Consider the following 19,381-nt stretch of genomic DNA (forward strand, 5'->3'; position numbering starts at 1 on the left):
ATGAACCAATGTGAACATTCCATTCTCATTTGACTTTTCCGTGATAATATAACAAAAGATTCCTATGTTACATTTTTTAAATCCATATTGATAGATGCCCATATATATCATTACAGTTTGTTGTTTGCAAAGCTATATGGTTTACGGAAGCATAGTGTGATTATGAACATTATTTTCCAAGGGAAAAATTCTTTATGTTTGGCACTAATAATCATTTTGTTAATTTGTAATTTGTCTAGTTGAGTAACCAAATAAAGAAGTTCACTCAGAGACGAGTAATTTTCTATAGCAATACATATGATAGGTGTGTAATGAGTGCTATAAATGAAACTTTCTTGTGCACTTTCAACCACATCCAACATGCCAATCTCAAGTTCAAAAATAATAATAAGCACAACACAAAATTTGGAAAATGAAAGGGCCTTTTTTTGTAATTTTGAGATAAAGTACATTGTGTGCCATACATTTTAGTAAGTAAACCGTGCATGAGTTATAGACATATTGTACACTACTTTCTAGTGAAACATGAAGCAAAATTTCATCCTTTATGTTTGATAGATGTAGAATTGCTTAATCTACCTGCACCCAATTTCAGATATACTTATATAACCTTTGTTATAATTAGTGTACCTTTGTCCCATTGTTTGCTTCCATGCAAATTAAATCTTACACTAACTGCTACATACTCTTAGATCAAAGCGGGTATGAGAAAATCAAAGCATAATACTAAAGGAACAAGAGTGTATTTGATAATTTCAAGATATAGGACTCAATTGCAGATCATCTAGTCTTGAAGATAGAAAGAGAAAACAATGTCACACTACATATACTTTAGGTATTACATCATCAACATTATTCAATAATTTCAACATATATAACTCAAATGATTATTATTTTTAAAAAAGGCAAATGACGTGTCGCACTAAAGACATTTCATACGTTACATTGCCAGCAGTATACAATGCAACTTTTCTCCTCTATTTATAGGCACCTCGGCGGAAGGGTAGGCACCTCGGCGGAAGGGAAAGCACACATCTCCACATTATTTTGCATTCCTCACAGATCCATCCACCACTAGTAGTCTCCCTTAGCATTCCTAATGGTAGGCCTCATCAAGCATGTTGTGTCGTTCGGCCAAAAATTATGGTCGGACATCCCAGATCTGCAACATGACGAGGAAGATGAACTATATTGGAAGGCATGGTGTGAAAGCCCTACTGCTCCCACCGCTAATGATGCATGTAGTTGCCACCTCACGCCTACTGGGGATTATGGTGGCATTACTGCCATCTTCGTGCTTAGTCGTGAACCATCTACCGGTAAACTCTTCGATATTTATGTACATATTTGATTGTTTCTAAACTTGTTTGTTGTTCTTTTTTTCCATGTAGTATGTCTGAGATCTAGATCTGAGTTTTGATATATGCAATATTTTCATTCTCTAGGATAAACCAATATCTATGTGTCATCAATCTATACTTTCTTTTTATTTGTTGGTTTTAAATGAAAGTTTGTAATATTAAAATATATAATCGTTTATTTCTTTGGTTTTTCATAATGACTCAACAGTTTAGATCTAGATCCAAACTATTCGATACCTCTGTGTTGTTTGTAGGCTTCAATTTTGGTCTAGTTTTATGTTCATGTGTTTCTTAAAAATAGGTGTATATGTGGTCCCAGTGACATCTTCTATTTGATTCTTTATCTTTTCAACAAAGAAATAGCAAAAGTATGCTACAGAAGTTTGGCTTTGTACTCATGTTTCATTGTTTTACACAATCACTTCGCTAGAGTTTGGTTATGTAATAGAACTTTTTAAGCTGTCTAACATTTAATTCTTTTAAACATATAGTTCTTTTCCTCACAATCACATACTTATCTTCTAATTTAGACACGCAACATTAGTACTGTATAAATCTTTCACTATGTATTCACATTTCATTTTGAGCTCCTGCTTCACTAGAATTTACACATATTTCTAAAGGATTTGAAATACCGTTTATTGAGAAATTTGTTATTACATTCAATTAGATGGCGTAGTTTTATTTAGAAAGCCAGTTTCACTGCCACATCTTTTTTTCTCGACAAAGCTTTGCTCAATCATTTCGATCTAAATTAGATGGCTTAGATTTCACGAGGTACCTATTTCAGTTTCATGGGAAGAAAAAAACAGAGAGCTGCACATTTTCTTCATGCCACTCAGTAAAGTATATTTATTATTGTTCTATACAAAACTAGCAGCATTCCACTGGCATTATTTCAGCCGTTTCGCCAGCCTGTTTTGCCCTCTTCCTAGTACCTGTAGTACACTGCACCCATTCATTATTATACTAGTATAGAACCATACTATCTTCTACTACATTCACTGGAATCAATTGAATATGACCAAAAGCACATCCAAGGAAGGCATCACCCAAACCAGGAAGCAGTACATTCAATGAATTAGCAGTAATCAAACACTAATTTAACCACAACCATCCAAATCCAAACACACTAGTACTACTAGACAGCCGAAGAAGCAGGATTCCACCGCACGAATCTCAAAGCACCAGACAGGTGGGGCCCCACCTGTCAGGCAGTGTGAGGGGCAATTTGGTCAGAGGGGGAAAGTCCCAACGGGCCAATTCATCGTTCAGTGCCACTGTGCCAGACAAACAAAAAACACAGAGAGAGCGCTTGCTCGTGTGACTGTTTAGATTTTATGCCATGTCATGTCATATCGGATGTTTCGGTATTAATTTAAAATATTAAACATAGACTAATAAAAAAACTAATTTCATACGTGAGAGCTAATCCGCGAGACAAATTTTTTGAGCCTAATTAATCTATAATTAGCAAATATTTACTGTAGCATCACATAGGCTAAATATGGATTAATTAGGCTTATTAAATTCGTCTTACGAATTAGTCCAAAATTATGGATAGGTTTTATTAATTGACTACATTTACTATTTATTTATAATAAGTATCCAAACATCCGATGTGACTATGGGTTATACTAGAATCAAACACCCCCTCTGCTGATTGAATGGCAACAGCAGCAATGTGTTAAAACCGGCCGTGGGGCCCACTTTCCAGTGGTACATTTTGCTTGCAGTGGGCCCACACACACTCTCACTCTCTCTTCTCCACCTGTGTGACAAGCAAAGGAAAGTAGTAGTATCTGCAAGATTTATTTCTCACCTAGAAACTATTAAGTGTGGAGTTAACAGGAGAGAGAAAGCTTAGCTATGGAAGGTGAGGAGAGTAGTAATGGTAGTGTGTACTCCCACTGAGGAGAGTAGTGTCATGTACAGCAGCAGCTTCGGTTCAGCTCCCTTCAGTTTACAAATTTTTTTAAAAAAAAATCACATCGGATATATACGGATATATTTCAAATATTAAATATAGTCTAACTATAAAAAAATTATAGGTTCCGCCAAGAAATTGAAAGACGAATCTTTTTAGCCTAATTAATTTGTCACTAGCACATGTGAGTTACTATAGCAGTTATGGCTAATCAAGATTCGTCTCACTTTTTTCCATAACTATATAATTAGTTTTAATATTCATATATATTTAATGTTTTATTTAAGTGTTTAAAAATTTGATATGATATTTTTTTAAAAAAACTTGGACTAAACAGGGCCTCAGCATCCTCTTCCCTTGCATTTCTACTACTACACGGTCCTGTTTAAAGGCATTTGGAATGACAAATGGCAAATGGCAAAAGTTTTGGTGATAAAAGTTTTGTCATTGTATTTTTGCAGTTGGTGTTTAAAGACATGTAAAAGTTGTCATTTTTTTGGCAAAAGTAAGATATGGCCCGCGTCCATATGTACTTTTTGATAAAATTTACTACTCTAAACTGTCAAATGCCAAATACAAAGTTATCATTTTCTTATCTTAGTGTTTAGATTTATTTTAAAAAAAAATACTTTAAAATAACAAACTTTTGTCATTTTAAAGATTCGGTTCTCTCACTCATCAACAGCAGTACATTGTAGTACTACTCTCTCTTTCTCTCTCCTCTTTAACACCTTTTGATAGGCTGCTGCGTTGTGTTGATCCCTGTAGCTTCTTTTGGCCACCACAGCCTTTTTGACGTTTCCCGGAGCACACACCACACTCTTTCTTCCTCCCGCTACAGACAGACACTGCGACTTGCTGCTGCTGCTAGCTTGCTCCCTTGCTTACCTCTTGCTCAGGCGCTCTCCACTTGCTCTGCTGGAAGAGGAGAAATCTGAAAATCTCTTTGCGAGAAACTGATTCTGCCATTAAGCATTCATTTCTGGAGCCGTTTCGATTTTGGGGCTTATAAATCACCCCTGCCTGCACCTTGCTTGCTTGCTTGCTTCGTGGTTCGCCTCTGCTTTCTTCGCTCTGTTTAGCATTTTCGGTGAGAACACCCTCGACAGGTGAGAGCATTTGCTCATGGTGATCTCCTTTGTGGATTTTTCTTGGTTTTTCTTGATGTTTTGGAGGGTTTTGGACGGTAATAATTAGTAGAGCTGGTGTGTCCTGGCATGGTTCTTCATCAGTGATTATGAAAGCCATTGTTTTTGCAATTTTTGCTGCATGGTTGGAAGATTAAGGCTGACAATCTTTGCAAGCAAGCCAGATTGTTGCAGACCTGAAAGGCACATTTTTCTTTCAGGGCTTAAAAGGGGCTCCTTTGTTTCTCTGGGGAATTCTTCCTGTGGCATCTGATTCTCATAGTCTAGGCCAATAAAGTTGCTTAAAGCTTCCATCTTTACTGCTTTCCCATATCCTATCTTATTAAACTGCCCACTAGAACACATCTTTGAGCCTGATTTCTGTTCTTGATTGTTCATTGTTTCAATTGTTTAGATCACCCTGAACAAGCAGGAGGAGCTGGAGAAGGGCCTGCTGCTTTGGAGATGGCTGACATGAAGCAAGAGGAGATCAGCCATCCACCAATGGATCAGTTGCAGGGGCTGGAGTATTGCATAGACTCCAACCCATCCTGGGGTAAGTGTGTCATTTCACTCAAGTTACTTTTTTTTTCCTTTTTATATGGATACATAATGATTTCAGTGAAGTGACTAGGATTGTAGGGTTCTGTCTGTTCCTTGTCTGGTGTATTAATTTTGTGTGATTTAATTTTGATGGTACAGGGGAGGCAATTGCCCTGGGGTTTCAGCATTACATCCTTTGCCTGGGGACGGCTGTGATGATCCCCACCTTGCTGGTTCCTCTCATGGGTGGAAATGCTGTAAGAATTTAATTTTTTAACTGTTTTACCATGATATTGTCCATGTAGTAATATACTCATATCTGGTTATTAAAGAAATTGTTGTAGTAATAAATGCCAGATTTCAAGATGAATCTTCTGGATAAATGCATTGGATATTTTGTACCTTGTATTTAAGCATGTCGAATTTAATAGTATGAAATGAAAGATGTACTCTGTAGATCAGATAGACGAATTTAGTACCTTCTGTTGCATAAGATGCTCATAGATAGAGAAGTCTCTATGACAGTACCCTCGAGTTAGTTGGTCGCTAGCTTGCATGTGTCCAGCACTTGTCTTTCCAGATGATGATTTTTTTAGTTACTGTTTTGGTGATGGACTACATTCTGATGGGTACATGTTTGTCTGTTTTGCTCCAGCATGACAAGGCAAAGGTGGTGCAAACAATGCTGTTTGTGACTGGGATTAACACACTGCTCCAAACTCTGTTTGGAACTCGGCTTCCCACCATCATAGGAGGCTCCTATGCATTTGTGATCCCAGTTATATCAATAATTAAAGACCCCTCACTGACTCAAATTACTGATGACCATACAGTAAGCATGCAATGATTCTTTCTTTCCCCCTTGTTGGTCAATATCATCAGTCTTCATTTCACTGCCACAAGTTTCATGTTATTTATTAAAATGTTTCTCTCTAATGTTGCAGAGGTTCATCATGACCATGAGAGCCATACAGGGGGCTTTAATAATATCCTCCTGCATCCAAATAATTGTTGGCTACAGCCAGTTGTGGGGGATATGCTCCAGGTACATGCAACTTCCTCAAGTTCAATTGACCATATAGTCCAAATCCAAATGCTTGCTTTGTCCATACTAGAAAGTATTTTCCTCTTCTTGTGTGGACAAGTGACCATGAGACTGGGCAATGTTTTGGTTTACTTATATTGCAAGTAAGGGGTTGTCTTCTAACAAAGCCTTTTTTGTGTGTTCATGTAACTTTTGGCATCATGCCTGTTGACATTAGAGACACATGATCAATCAGTAGATTATGCCCTGTTTATTCTTTATAATAGGCCTGGCTGCCATGGGCCCTTAAGACATCCACTTTGTTTTCTCTCAGTATGAGAAGTGGGCATCACTTTTAGAAGAAAGTGCAGCATCATGCCAATATACTAAATCAAAGGTTGCCAAATGCCAGCTACCCAAAAGTAACAGGACATGGCAGCAACCCTTCGGATTGACGATAAGAATCTTAAAATGTCTTGGTCTCATGTTGCAGGTTCTTCAGTCCACTTGGGATGGTTCCGGTTGTTGCGCTGGTTGGGCTTGGCCTTTTTGAGAGAGGATTCCCAGTGGTAAAAGTCTCTAGTGCCGTTTCTTTGCTGAACCTCTTGCTCTCTATCTTTATCTTAACTGGTTATCTTCACTAAGCGAACATATGCTTCCTACTTGGGAGATTTCAACATGACCATTGGAATCATTTCATATGGTTGGAACCGAATGTTGGAAGTATTTCATTTCTAAGATAGGATTATGTCTTACAGGCTATGCATTTAAAACATATCAGGATATTTTGAGTAGCATCAGGCACACATTTACTCTAGGCAGAGTTTTCAACTTGTACAATGTGCAGAATAAGTATGCTCTGTCTCTAGTTATTGTGGAAAATATTAAACAGGGAGAGAAATCATATGATTTATTGTATATTGCACTGACCCTCATGGGTGTATTATAGTGTACATAGGAGATAGAAACTTGGAGTACAAGATAAATATTATATCATATATCTCTATGATTTTATCTTTATCTCTAGAGTTTCTATTGGACTCTATTATCTCTAACCGTATGTATCTCTATCTCTAATAATTATCGACTCTTAAACTAACATATGGACATTATGTTGTTAGATTGGGAGGTGTGTGGAGATTGGGCTTCCAATGATTGTCCTGTTCGTTGCCCTTTCCCAATATCTGAAGCATGTACAAGTTCGCCATTTTCCGATACTGGAGAGGTTCTCAGTGCTCATTTCCATTGCACTTGTCTGGGTGTATGCGCACATCCTCACAGCAAGTGGGACATACAAACATACCTCTCTGCTCACCCAGATCAACTGCCGCACAGACCGTGCTAATCTCATCACCTCAGCAGACTGGTTTGTACTTTGTACATTGATTTAAGTTCAAATTTTCATCTGCATTTTTAGAATTCTAACAGAAATATCTTTTTTTAAAAATAAACTTCAGGATTGACATACCATACCCATTGCAATGGGGTCCTCCAACATTCAGCGCGGATCACGCGTTCGGTATGATGGCTGCAGTTGTGGTGTCCCTGATAGAGGTAGCATTTCATTCCTATCAGTTCTGCACTAAGTGGTTTAAGATAATGATCTTGTTAGCCTATAAAAATCATACTAACCTGATTTGGTTGACGATATTTGATATGATTCAGTCAACTGGAGCGTTTAAGGCCGCTGCCCGGTTGGCAAGTGCAACACCCCCACCACCATATGTCCTCAGCAGAGGCATTGGATGGCAGGTCAGTTTCTTCATTTTTTATAAATATTTATTTTCAAAATTTCAAAGCTTACTAGAAATCACAGTACTAGATTCTTTGGCCACAACATTCCAAGGCCTGAATAGCAAGTACTAGGATCTTGAATTCTTTGAATTTTTCTCTGCGAAAAAGGTATATATTCTGTGATTGATCTGGAGTGAAACGCCCTGATCCTTTGTGTGAATAATCAGGGAATTGGACTGCTGTTTGATGGGCTATTTGGTACCGGAACTGGCTCCACGGTCTCTGTGTGAGTGTTGTGGCTAGCTAATCACACAGCATTGCTTTCCAATATCCTTTAGCACTATCATGCATTCCCTAACATTATGTGTATAACTTCGTCCAATGCAGTGAGAACATTGGTCTTCTTGGATCAACCAGAATTGGCAGCAGAAGGGTTATACAGATCTCCGCTGGTTTCATGATCTTCTTCTCCATTCTAGGTACAACATATTCTGTACAAAAAGACTCTGGTTCTGGACATCAGCCTTTCCTAGTTTTGAACACTTTTGATGGTTTCAGGGAGATTTGGAGCTCTGTTTGCTTCAATTCCATTCACAATGTTTGCCGCCATATACTGTGTCATGTTCGGATATGTCGGTAAGTACATCTTAGGTCTCAAATTACCAACATTCTTTTCATACCTTTGATTTATTATACTGATTTATCACCAGATTTCAGCCCTCAAAAACCTATGTCATATGGAAATCTTTTCAGGTGCAGTGGGGCTCTCCTTCATGCAGTTCACCAACATGAACTCAATGCGCAACCTTTTCATCATCGGCGTCTCGCTCTTCCTCGGCGTCTCGATCCCGGAGTACTTCTTCCGCTACACCATGAGTGCTCTGCACGGCCCTGCACACACTAGAGCAGGATGGGTAGGTGCAACTCTTAGATCTCTCACAAATCACTGAAAACTAATCAGAGCTGAAAATGACCAAAAGAGACTGAAGATTTATCCCAAGTAGTGTTTGTGGAACTGAACCTGTTCTTTCTTCTGTGTGCCATGGCAGTTCAATGACTACATCAACACCATCTTCTCCTCGCCACCGACCGTTGGGCTCATCATCGCGGTGGTCCTTGACAACACGCTGGAGGTGAGGAACACGGCGAGGGACCGTGGGATGCCATGGTGGGCGAGGTTCAGGACGTTCCGCGGGGACAGCCGGAACGAGGAGTTCTACACCCTGCCCTTCAACCTCAACCGCTTCTTCCCGCCATCCTAGGCATGGAGGGAGACAACAAGGAAAACAAATCATTAGGGAATGGAGGCCAGCCATTAAGTGAAATCTTACCACCACCATGCTTGTGATTATGGTTGAGTCTTCCATGGTAGTGAAGAAGAGTAGAGAGTAGATGTAGAAGTAGAGCAAAGAATGCTGGGCATGACAAGAACTGCAGTCTTACCAGCCAAAGAAAAAAGAGAGAGATGGAAATTGGTTGGGTGTGATGGATGGCTTACCTTGGGTGGGTCATTGTACATGCATTTTGAGTTCATGGTTAGTGATGAGCAATGAGATTCAACCATCTGCAGTTCTTTTTTCGCTGATCTTCTGAATGACTAGATTATGTTGCAATTTACAAACACAGGAGTTTCAGATGAACTTGGGACAAAATGATATTCCTGTTCTCCAGCAGGATGAAATTATTCATTGGATCAAATTCAAACAAGAATTATATGAACTAGATGGATACGCCACGTGTTACTGTAAAAGAACTGTCATGATATAGTAGATATGAATTCTAAAAAAACTCCTTACCTATTATATGATTTTTTTATGTGTTTATATATTTTTGTCTCTCTGTCAATTATCTATAGGTTATAAATGGTTGGATTGTATGGTGTGATTTTTTAGGGAAGATATATAATTTACACTCTTGATGAATCATCCAAAGGCTAAAAACAATTGAAGTAATGTGAAGAGATGTAATTTACACCTTTGAAGTAATGTGAAGAGATGTAATTTACACCTTTGATGTATCATCATAAGGCTAAAAACAATTGAGATAATATGACTTAATTTATATCCTTGATGTATCATTCTAAGACTAAAAGCAATTGAGATGATGTGGCTTAATTTATATCCTTAATGTATCATCCTTAGGCTAAAAGCAATTGAGATGATGTGGCTTAATTTACATCCTTGTTATATCATCCTAAGGATAAAAACAAGTGAGGTGATATGGCTTTATGAGAGACGAGAGAATGACATTAATTTTATAGAAAGTAGGGATATGAGGCCTAATTTGAGGGACCTCGTGAAAAGCTAGCCGGTGAGAATCTAGAAAAGATGGTCTACTTTCTATTTTATTTTCTAAATTAATATAAGTGTTGTTTAAAGAAGCTTCTGACAACTAAAAACTTTTTAAGAAACTATATGTGCTAGAAGCTTTTTTAAATAGGACCTAAATAGATCAGGAAGGAGTTCTTGCACCCAATGTTGCCTGTGTTGGGGCTTACCCTTCAATACCAACATGGAAATAAGAACAAAGAAAACCTCCATTGTTCTTTTAGATTTTCAACGTATTAGTAACGTTCATTTATGTCACTTCGAAGAATCAATAGTCCATAATGTATATTTAAAAGGAAAAATATTTTTTAGCCTCATGTTTTGTAAGTTAAGATTTAAATTTTCAATCTTAAATTCAGAGTAGATTTTAGCGTTTTTTTCATAGGTTTTTTTTCTGTCTTGGCATTTAAATTACGAAGAACACGTATATAAAAATTTTATTTAAAAATTATTTTTATTTGCAAATATGCCGTTTGGTTTTCTTTCTTAAAAATTATTTTTTATTTATAAATATGTCGTTTGGTTTTTTCTTTAAAAAAATACAAGTATGTTTCATAAAAAAAATAAAAATAAAAGTTCCGACCTGCCGGATTCGAACCAGCGACCTAAGGATTAATCTGCAACAACTACAGTCCTCCGCTCTACCAACTGAGCTAAGGTCGGTTTGTATGCATAACACTCAGTTCTCTAATCTAGTTGCTTTCTCTAACAGTTGAGCTAAGATCGGTATATATGCATCTGACTCAGTTCTCTGATCCAGCTCCTTTCTCTAACAGCTTTTGCGCACAAACAGACAGCAGCCAACATGCCAAACAGAAAAACAAAAAAGCAGTGCAGCATATATAAAAAGTGCTAAAACGTATACGGAAAGTAGCTGCACTTTACATTGCATGTCATAGCCATCTGCACCAGTTTCATCTCCCCGGAGACGCTCCAACCTTTTGATGCTTTCTGAGCAAAAGCGGTACACCTGTCAAGGGAAGGAGCCAAGAGAAAGATAAAGCAATCCTTCAGTTCACTGTCAATTGCCATCACCACTGGTACAGTCTGTTCACTCCTGTCAATCTGTCAACCCCTACCATTCCATGGATTCATCAACCTGATGGTAGGGGGGGAAAAAGGCGATTCGACCGGTTACATGGGAGGATGAACTGTTACATGACAATGGCAAGAATATACAGAAATGTGGTGCCCAACAAAGGATCGAGATAAAAAAGAATCAGAGTTGTTGGTCGAGTTCTGTAAGGACCACCAGAGGCACCAGGTTTGCAGCCTTCTGCCCAATAAGTTTGCCAATTCCTGCGTTGCCCATCTTGGTTCTAGCCAGGGTCTGACGTCCAGGGCTTTGGTACTTGCTGCAGAATCAAGGAATTGTGTCTGATCCTGACCTCCTCCGCAACCCTTTTATGGATGAGTTGTCCTTACTGTTGCCAGCAGAAGTTTGCTCTTGATTTGCTGACACCAAAGAGGGCTTCTGTTCTGCAACAAAGAAATACAGCAATCTCAGAACCTATATTGTGTCGGTAAAATAATGAATGAAGAGTCATATAGATGCTTTCAGTATCTCATTGAAAACTACTATTGCATTTACATATTTAGAGCGTGCAATCTTACTAAGAAGGTACCTTGAGGTACTATATTTTCTACTATAAAACATCGTGATAAAAATTTGATACCTCGAAGTACTCTCTCAGGGACCATAAAATTTCTCAAATGAGTACATACAAAGACTCACCTTGCAATCTTCCACAGTTCACAAGTTTACAAAGGTAGTCACGGAAATTTGTTAGTACACGCTTCTCTTGCTCTTTGAAAATGTCTAACAAGTTTTCTTCTGTGGTTGAGGTGGTTGCATCTGCAGCTTTTGATTCCTGGAAAACTGCATCTCGCTCATCACACATCAAAGCCTGGGTTTCAGGAGACAGAGGCCTCTTGCTACCCTCCTTTATGTCAAAAGGGCCGACTCTTGGCAATACCAGCGTACTTTCATGAATAAGAACTTCATTTAAGCTCTTCTCTACTGAGAATAGATGTTTATCTGGTTCTTTCTGGATTGCTTCTCTATCATGGTTTGTGGAAGAAAGGCAATCCTCTGCTTGACACAACTTTTTCTGCTTGGTGTTTTCCTTGATTCCTGAATCTGAAATATTAGCAAGTTTCAGACGAAATATAATATGGCAAGATGCATATTCATGGGGCAGTGAGCATCAATACTGCGATTAAATTCTCTAATCAATATAAGGCATAGTCATATATATGATCATCCAAACATAGGATCATATTGCAGTCTAAAGCTTTTCATAACATACTGCGGGTGTTTACTACCTAGAGATTTATATAGTAAAGAAGGGGATGTGCAATGAGTATCTGACATATAAAAATGGTCGTGACAATTATTCATACATGAATAAATGGTGAATTCAGATATCAGGAGGAAAATAACACATGTAGCTACACCCCAAGTTGGCAGGGTTTGGTACCAGACCACAAACTAATGCTTTGTAAGAATACAAGGATGAAGTGTGTATCCTTGTTTCAATTTTAAGGAGTGCAGAATTAAACAAAAAAATTAATTACCACAGTTTTTGGCTCTACCACTATGCAAATGGCTGCACAAGTGCATATTCATATAGAAACCATTAATTGTGTTGCGCACGCGCACCACACAAACACATTCAACTATGGCAATAAGTGATGCTAATTTAATTACTGCATTATCTGGATACTGCTGCCGCATCAAATAGTATGGCTTCATGCATATAGATGCTAATGAATCTAGACACATATAGAAATCATATACATTGATAGATGGATGAATCTAGAAGAGCCAGAAAATCTGACAACATGGAACGGGGGTACATCGTAATGACAAGAACATTAGATGATCTTACCCCAAAAATAAGAACTGAGAAATGATTTAAAGACATTCTATATTGTCACAAACAAAGGTTAAATACTCCCTTGTACATGAAAGTCGTTATCATTTGTCAGCATCTTGCTGGGGTATTTTGATGATCCGTAATCATAGAGTGGACAAGAAGGTTCAAGCATTAGTTTTTCATGGAAAAAACTTATGTTATTGACCACATATACAAACATGGCTAGATTATCTCAATATCTGATGTAATCATATTTTATTATTCCCAATCAGACCATCTTGGTTCCACCATTTCATTCAGTCGATAGTATGTGCTCAACTGCTCAATTTTTCATTCTCAATGTCTAAACAAGAGAGATTGATAGTCATTAGCAGTAAGTTGGATCTAGATGTACTTCACTTGTACATTTCCACCCCTACTCTCCAGTAGATACTTCTAAAATATACTTCTCTAAAAGAAGAAACAAAGCATTTCCCATCTGAGAAAGGTTCAAAACATACTGTATTGTACTTTCCAACATTCGGTGTAAATTAGTAAGGCGTTTAAAATATAGCCAGAGGTTGAATTTCATCGTTATAGAAGAGCATATATATTGTAGCAACCATAATATGAATAACTTGCTAGAGATAACAGTACCTAAAAGTGCAGAACCAGCTTGTCTTGATACTAGAACCAAAACATTACAGAGCGCATTTACATCTTCTATCTGGATATTGTCAGTTAAACTTGGCCTTCAAAAAAACAAATGTATATTGTATAGCATATTGAAAGAAGTGCAACTGAGAATTCCACTATGACGGTATAACCATAAGCAAATTTTTCACCTGTAAGTAACCTCATGTGGTACATATTTTATGCGACTTTTAGTTTCGTCTTTAGGAACAGAAGTGGGTGAACAAGAAAGAGCCTGAAATGGGGCAATAACAAGGAGATGTGTCAAAAACAGGATGTTCGAGTTCTATTTATATTTCCCTGTTTTATTTATGCCTACAGGCTAAAGGAATGAACTGAGGTCTAGTAAAATCCATTTGATGATCAGATAGGCTCTTTTGTTTTATAAACCTATCCATTCAATTCCCTATTAATCTTCAATACTCAATTCAGCTATCCATGGTTGCTACGGTAGATAGCCTTACATTGTGCAAGTGACAGCCTATCAGGTTAGCAGAACCCATGACAAATTTGATAAGTGCGCTGCAAAAGAATTACATGTGAAGCCTGGTTTGTGGTAGATTGAATGCCAGGTGCAACCAATGAAAAACTGGAGCCATTTTCAGTTGCATTGGAAAGCACCACAGATTGTCCAATCATCCCACTTGAAGCAGGATTCTGCACATGATGCACATAAACAGCGTGCTGCTGGGTAATAGGGTGAATTGCTTTCCTATCTTCAGTAGTCTTGTAACTCTTGCAATCCATACATTTGCAGTTCTCTGAACAGAAAACACTAGATTTAAAGCACTCACAGTATTTCTTTAGACATTCTGATTTCTTGCAATTACACCCCTTTGTATGACTACCCACAAGGAGGCCCTCTGCTGTTTTTTCCTGGGATGTAAAGAAATAGAGATATCATGAGTTTCATACACAGCATGGAAGCATATGCTATACATACGAAATACATAGAAATTTGTATGCAACTAAACATCTGACTGATTCCTTATATGATTATTTGCCTTTAATAGTGAAAGGGACTTGCATCCAATGGTGTTGATTAACTGATCAAACAAGACAGCACTCAACTTAGCCAATGTTGATCAATCATTGAGAAAATACCAAGAAAAACTAAATATAAAGAGGTAATGACGTTATGATAGTTTCCAAGTAGAGAAATTTCTAGATGACCAAAACAGATGAGTTTTGTGCTGTTATTGCTCTGAAACTCAGAGGATATTCAAAAATAAAATACAAGCAAGCATCTAATTGTACTTGTAAAATTGATAACATCACACGCGGTCTAATGACATGAACTTCAGGCCTTAGAAATAAAATATCCGCATAAACTGCAACAGAGTGATACGTGAAGAAGTTTCAGTTTCTTGGTGAAAAACTAGTCTGCTCTCAAGAATTTTGAACTTACAATTTGTAAAGTGACTACTTGTGTATTCAAATTAAGGATATTAACTACCAGCAATGACAATCCTCTAGCCTATTGGTATGTTTATTTTTTTAGATAGCCTATTGGTATGTTAAGATAGTCTTGTGACGGTGTGTTCAGGTCTTAACAGGGAGGGTAGGTGCGCCAGTTTGGTTGAAAGACGGTGTTTATATTATTCACAAATCACAATCTACTGCATAACAGTCTTTAACTATACATTTTTCCTTAATGGAAAAAATTAATAGTCAAACAATTAACTCAAATATTTTATGGATTAGCGCTAAGCTTTGTAGCTACCAGAGAATGAGAAACTGAATCAAAAGATATGTCATTGAGGGAAAAAAATGCATCATATGCCTGCCTCACAGTGGTGGACTGCGCTATTCCATATTTTTGGCATATAGGCCGCAGGATTCCGCTCCAATACAACATTGATAGCATCCTGTCTTGCATTCTCATGACTAACATTGTTACAACAGTTTGTGCAGTTGCAACCAATGCAGTACCTGCCTTTTGCAAAGCACTCACAATACCTACGAATTCATGCAAATGGAAGACTAGTCAGTGTGAATGTTGAGCGATTATGGTTACAAAGCAAGCCAGCCCATCGGCTCTAGTTACTATTAAAAAGCCCAAGACCATTCATTTTGAAATTGTGAAGGAAAAAGTTAGTGATGGAAGCGTGCAGAAAGTTAAATGCAGTGTATCATGATTGTTACAATTGTAGGGTAACCTATTCAGATAAATAGGTAAGGGGAAAGAAGTGATAGCTTCCAAATTCAGTATTCAACCAAAATGAAACCCGAGACAGTGGTTATTAATTTCACAGTAGAACATATTCAAAATTTTGTGGTTGAAGGGTCTCCACTAAAAATATAATTCTAGTGAAATATTTATAAAAGCGATAAAAACAGTACCAAAGTTTTACAAAAACAGTAGCAGAATTATTTTGTCTTTATGAGATACAAATAAATTATATGGAAAAACAATTATTATGCTGCAATTGGAGAAAAACTATTAAGGAACCTACAGCTTCAGGCATTTCGAATACTTGCAGCTGCAGTTCCTTGTCAGTGTCAAATCTTTAGACTCAGGCAATATTTCGCTCCATGGCTTTTGAGAATTTAGCATCCTGAGAAAACAGAACAAGAAAACAATCAACCTCCTTTACTGAAGTGCTTCAGTCAACTCTTACTCTAAGAAAAGGTAAATCAAAAATTGGAAGTTCTGCTACATACCATGTGAAACATATATTTCATTATCTCGGTATCCTAATTTTCTAAATTTATCCAGGAAACTGAAACGCCCTAGTGCAAACAGTGCTAAAAAATAGGTACCAACTTTAACTATTCTTTACACAGTAAAAGGAACCTATCATACAAGCCCAAATAGATACCAGCTATCAATTTCAATTGCCTCAACCAATCATTCCATCTTATTACACCACAGATCAAGAACTCACACGTCTGTAGAAGTTGCGGGCATTGGCAACGGAGCCGGCATCTCCGCCTTCAGCGAACCTTGCTTCAACACTGGGGATACAGATCGTGGTCCTCGCCACACCTGCAACTTTGCGGGCTTTTCAGCGGTCGACACCTCTATCTTTGGAACAGCTCGTGGCAGCATTGCCATTGGTGAAGACCGCTGCACCTGCAGCTTCTTAGCTGGAGGTGGGCTAGGCAATGGCATAGGTCGCTTCCCAGCAAATGCTGAAGAGCATAGCACCGGCGGCCACAGTGAGTGTGATGAATTTGCCTTTATCACTGGGTGCTGATGGCATGGAAGTGTTCGGGGTGGTGGCCCAAGCGCGTGGGAGAGCGCTGCCGCGGTGGCAGCAATCTCTGCCTTGCCGGCATACAAGACGGAGGCGAAATCTATCTTCACTGACCCTGCAGGAAGCTGTAACTGCTTGTCCATTTCCCACTCCAATGACAGATTAAACACTTGATAGGTTGCGAGCTCTCTTCTCCTAGATCATCTAGCACATCACAGGAAAAAGAATCAATTGGAAGTGATCAGCACTAAATATTTGGACCTCAGAACTGAGAGAAATCGATCAAACACACATGTAAAACAAAAGAGAGAGACAGAGGATACACATTGGTTTCCAAGTCATTTGATCGCTACTACGAAAGGTGAAAGCTTCTTCTCAAATCGAGAAAAGTTAAGAGCACCAATGACGTCCATCCAACACGTTGAATCCATGACGAACTCCAAGACTGCAATGAGAACCAAACAAAGAACCGAACTGCCCCGAAAATCCCAAAATCCACACGAATCCTTTCGATTCCACACATATATTCCGCCGAAAATCCAGCAAATGAATAACCAACTGGAAACCATCAAACCAGAACATCACTGTGATCACAACGCTTCGCGAACCAACAATTTTTTAAAAAAACCCAAAAAAGAAAATAAAATTCGTGAATCACAAACAACATGGACTCACACCGAACCAGCTAAACAGAGAGATCCCCGAAAACACAATTTGGCGCAGATGTTCGCCATCCACCGATCAATAAGGCGCAGCATTTCCCTCCGAAAACACCAGCCCCACAAAACCACAGGGATGCCCTAGTACAGAAGCGCGCGGCTAATCCCCGAACGCCGGGGGGTCTCGCAACCATTACGAACCACGCATCCGAATCGCGCGCCCGCCCGCCCGCCCTAGACCTCTCACAATCGCAGATAAGATAATCCATCTCCCCTTCTCCTCCCATTTTCTCGAGAATAAAAGAAGAAGAAGAAGAAGAAGAAAATGCGGCGAGCTCGGGAGACAGGATCAAGCCACGACCTCATGCTACACTGGAGGCGACACCTGGTCCTGGTCCTGGATACCTGCCGGCGAAAGCCTTTCAGGCGGCGGCGGCGCGCGGCGGAGACGGCGAGGTGGCGGTTCTGGGTCGCTGCGTCTCGAGGGGAGGGAGAGAGGGGAAGGGTATTTATATCTGGTGGTGGTGGCAGCTGCGCCTTTTTCAAACCGGGGTCGTCGCGCTGGAAGGTGGGACCCCGTTGACTGGATGGGGCCCACACTTGGGACGGCCTGACCTGCGGCTGCGGTTGGCTTTGGTGGAGTGGGACGTGGGGTATCGTGGGATCGTTAGCTTTTCACCAAATCTCCTGAAATCGTAAAAGATATTTTAAATATTATTTTTAAGTAGGAGAGGATTTATTTATTGGACAGGACAACTTGCATTGTTTCAGTGTAGATCCCTCCTGTTATTGATAATGTTAAAACTTGTGATTACTCTACAGAATCCTTAGTGATTTATTGTGGTATGTCTTCTCATGCATATACTAATCTAAATTTTAAAAGATTTCTTGATGACTTAACTATTACTCAGGTTTCGTAAGTTAACTATCTTTTGTAAATCGATAAGTTTACCATTATCATTTTCAGTCTAATGAATTACGTATTGTACAAAGATTATTACTTCGCTTTCTGATGAGATTTACTATCTCGGATGTATTTTTGACTCAATTTATCGATTGTGTTTTATTTTTATTATGTAATTACATCTAAATATGATATTACTTTTTGTTGCATTTAGTTATAGTTATATAATATCATTGTCTTATCTTTATTTTAAAGTTGCTTCCACAACTAGAATAAGGTTAATAGAAGAACTAATTACTAGCTCTAAAATTTTTCATGTTATTAAGAGCTAATATAGAGTAAACTATGTAATAGTTACACATACACATATCCATGTATGATCCACCTCTCATACAAACAGAGTATTTTGGAGCTTGTGTTGCAGCTAACGGTAAATTTATAGCTCGTCTTTCTTCTCTCTCCTCCACGTAGGCATAAATATGATGTGGCAATTTTTAGTCTCTCTCTTCTTCACGTAAGCATAAATATGATGTGATAATTTTTAGAGCCTGATTATGTCACTTATTGTACTTGTTCTTAGCTTCTAAGAATATGGAGCGGTAGAATTTAGGGGGAAAAAATCAAAAACCTACTTTTTCTAGATTATAGGAAATTATCTTCCACCAGCTGCTTCTTAGAGTCTTAAACTCCCTTAAATAGACTTCCCTTAAATAGACTGTTTGGTTCGGTCTAATGAGCGAACATAGCGTAGCTGCTAATCTACATGAACAGTTCGACGTAACATGAAAATAATATGTTTTCTATATTTTATTTTTATATGTAAAGTTTTGTTTTATACACAAAAAGTTCTTTTATGAGAAATTATACATGAAAAAAAATCTAACATATAAAATATCTAATAGAAAAAATTGTGTATTAAAATATCATCTAAAAAAATTGTATCTACAATGATTGTACAGTACAAGTTATATGTATAAATTTATATATAGAGAAACCGTATATAGAAAGTTTATATAAAGAAAGT

The 19,381-nt window shown here is 38.2% G+C and overlaps 2 protein-coding genes and 1 non-coding gene across 4 annotated transcripts; 1 reads left to right on the forward strand and 2 right to left on the reverse strand.

Annotated features, from left to right (window-relative positions):
* Positions 1-1,117: 1,117 nt before the first annotated feature.
* Positions 1,118-9,461, forward strand: LOC102713483 (nucleobase-ascorbate transporter 2-like). 2 transcript variants are annotated; one of them, XM_006659284.3, is made up of 14 exons: positions 1,118-1,319; positions 4,831-4,971; positions 5,118-5,215; positions 5,614-5,790; positions 5,903-6,003; positions 6,476-6,551; positions 7,104-7,348; positions 7,440-7,536; positions 7,648-7,734; positions 7,944-8,002; positions 8,104-8,195; positions 8,275-8,352; positions 8,470-8,630; positions 8,766-9,461. In XM_006659284.3, the coding sequence occupies exons 2-14, from the start codon at positions 4,881-4,883 to the stop codon at positions 8,976-8,978; spliced, it is 1,575 nt and encodes a 524-aa protein (XP_006659347.3). In that variant the 5' UTR covers positions 1,118-1,319; positions 4,831-4,880; the 3' UTR covers positions 8,979-9,461. The 2 variants fall into 2 exon arrangements, with proteins under 2 accessions (XP_006659347.3, XP_040382736.1); XM_040526802.1 differs by lacking the exon at positions 1,118-1,319 and adding an exon at positions 4,128-4,397.
* A 1,159-nt stretch (positions 9,462-10,620) lies between these two features.
* Positions 10,621-10,706, reverse strand: TRNAY-GUA. The gene is given in 2 exon segments: positions 10,621-10,656; positions 10,670-10,706. It is a non-coding gene; the product is annotated as a tRNA-Tyr (tRNA).
* Positions 10,707-10,788: 82 nt separating this feature from the next.
* LOC102701473 (protein tesmin/TSO1-like CXC 7) lies at positions 10,789-17,900 on the reverse strand. The gene is made up of 9 exons (XM_015840353.1): positions 17,815-17,900; positions 16,483-16,998; positions 16,051-16,152; positions 15,382-15,553; positions 14,132-14,470; positions 13,747-13,829; positions 13,559-13,653; positions 11,779-12,183; positions 10,789-11,522 (listed from the first exon to the last, which is right to left on the reverse strand). The coding sequence occupies exons 2-9, from the start codon at positions 16,935-16,937 to the stop codon at positions 11,407-11,409; spliced, it is 1,767 nt and encodes a 588-aa protein (XP_015695839.1). The 5' UTR covers positions 16,938-16,998; positions 17,815-17,900; the 3' UTR covers positions 10,789-11,406.
* Between the last annotated feature and the right edge of the window lie 1,481 nt (positions 17,901-19,381).

Source organism: Oryza brachyantha, chromosome 8, assembly GCF_000231095.2.
Source record: "Oryza brachyantha chromosome 8, ObraRS2, whole genome shotgun sequence".
Lineage (NCBI taxonomy): Eukaryota > Viridiplantae > Streptophyta > Magnoliopsida > Poales > Poaceae > Oryza > Oryza brachyantha.

Excerpts from the sequence above, each read along its gene's own strand:
- LOC102713483 (XM_006659284.3), top strand. The coding sequence starts at position 4,881 with ATGGCTGACATGAAGCAAGAGGAGATCAGCCATCCACCAATGGATCAG. Across the intron at positions 7,349-7,439 it reads CTCATCACCTCAGCAGACTG|GATTGACATACCATACCCAT; the intron begins GTTTGTACTTTG and ends AATAAACTTCAG. Across the intron at positions 7,735-7,943 it reads GCAGAGGCATTGGATGGCAG|GGAATTGGACTGCTGTTTGA; the intron begins GTCAGTTTCTTC and ends GTGAATAATCAG.
- LOC102701473 (XM_015840353.1), bottom strand. The coding sequence starts at position 16,937 with ATGGACAAGCAGTTACAGCTTCCTGCAGGGTCAGTGAAGATAGATTTC. Across the intron at positions 16,153-16,482 it reads CCCGCAACTTCTACAGACGT|GATGCTAAATTCTCAAAAGC; the intron begins GTGAGTTCTTGA and ends CTGTTTTCTCAG. Across the intron at positions 12,184-13,558 it reads AGCTGGTTCTGCACTTTTAG|ATTCAGGAATCAAGGAAAAC; the intron begins GTACTGTTATCT and ends CTAATATTTCAG.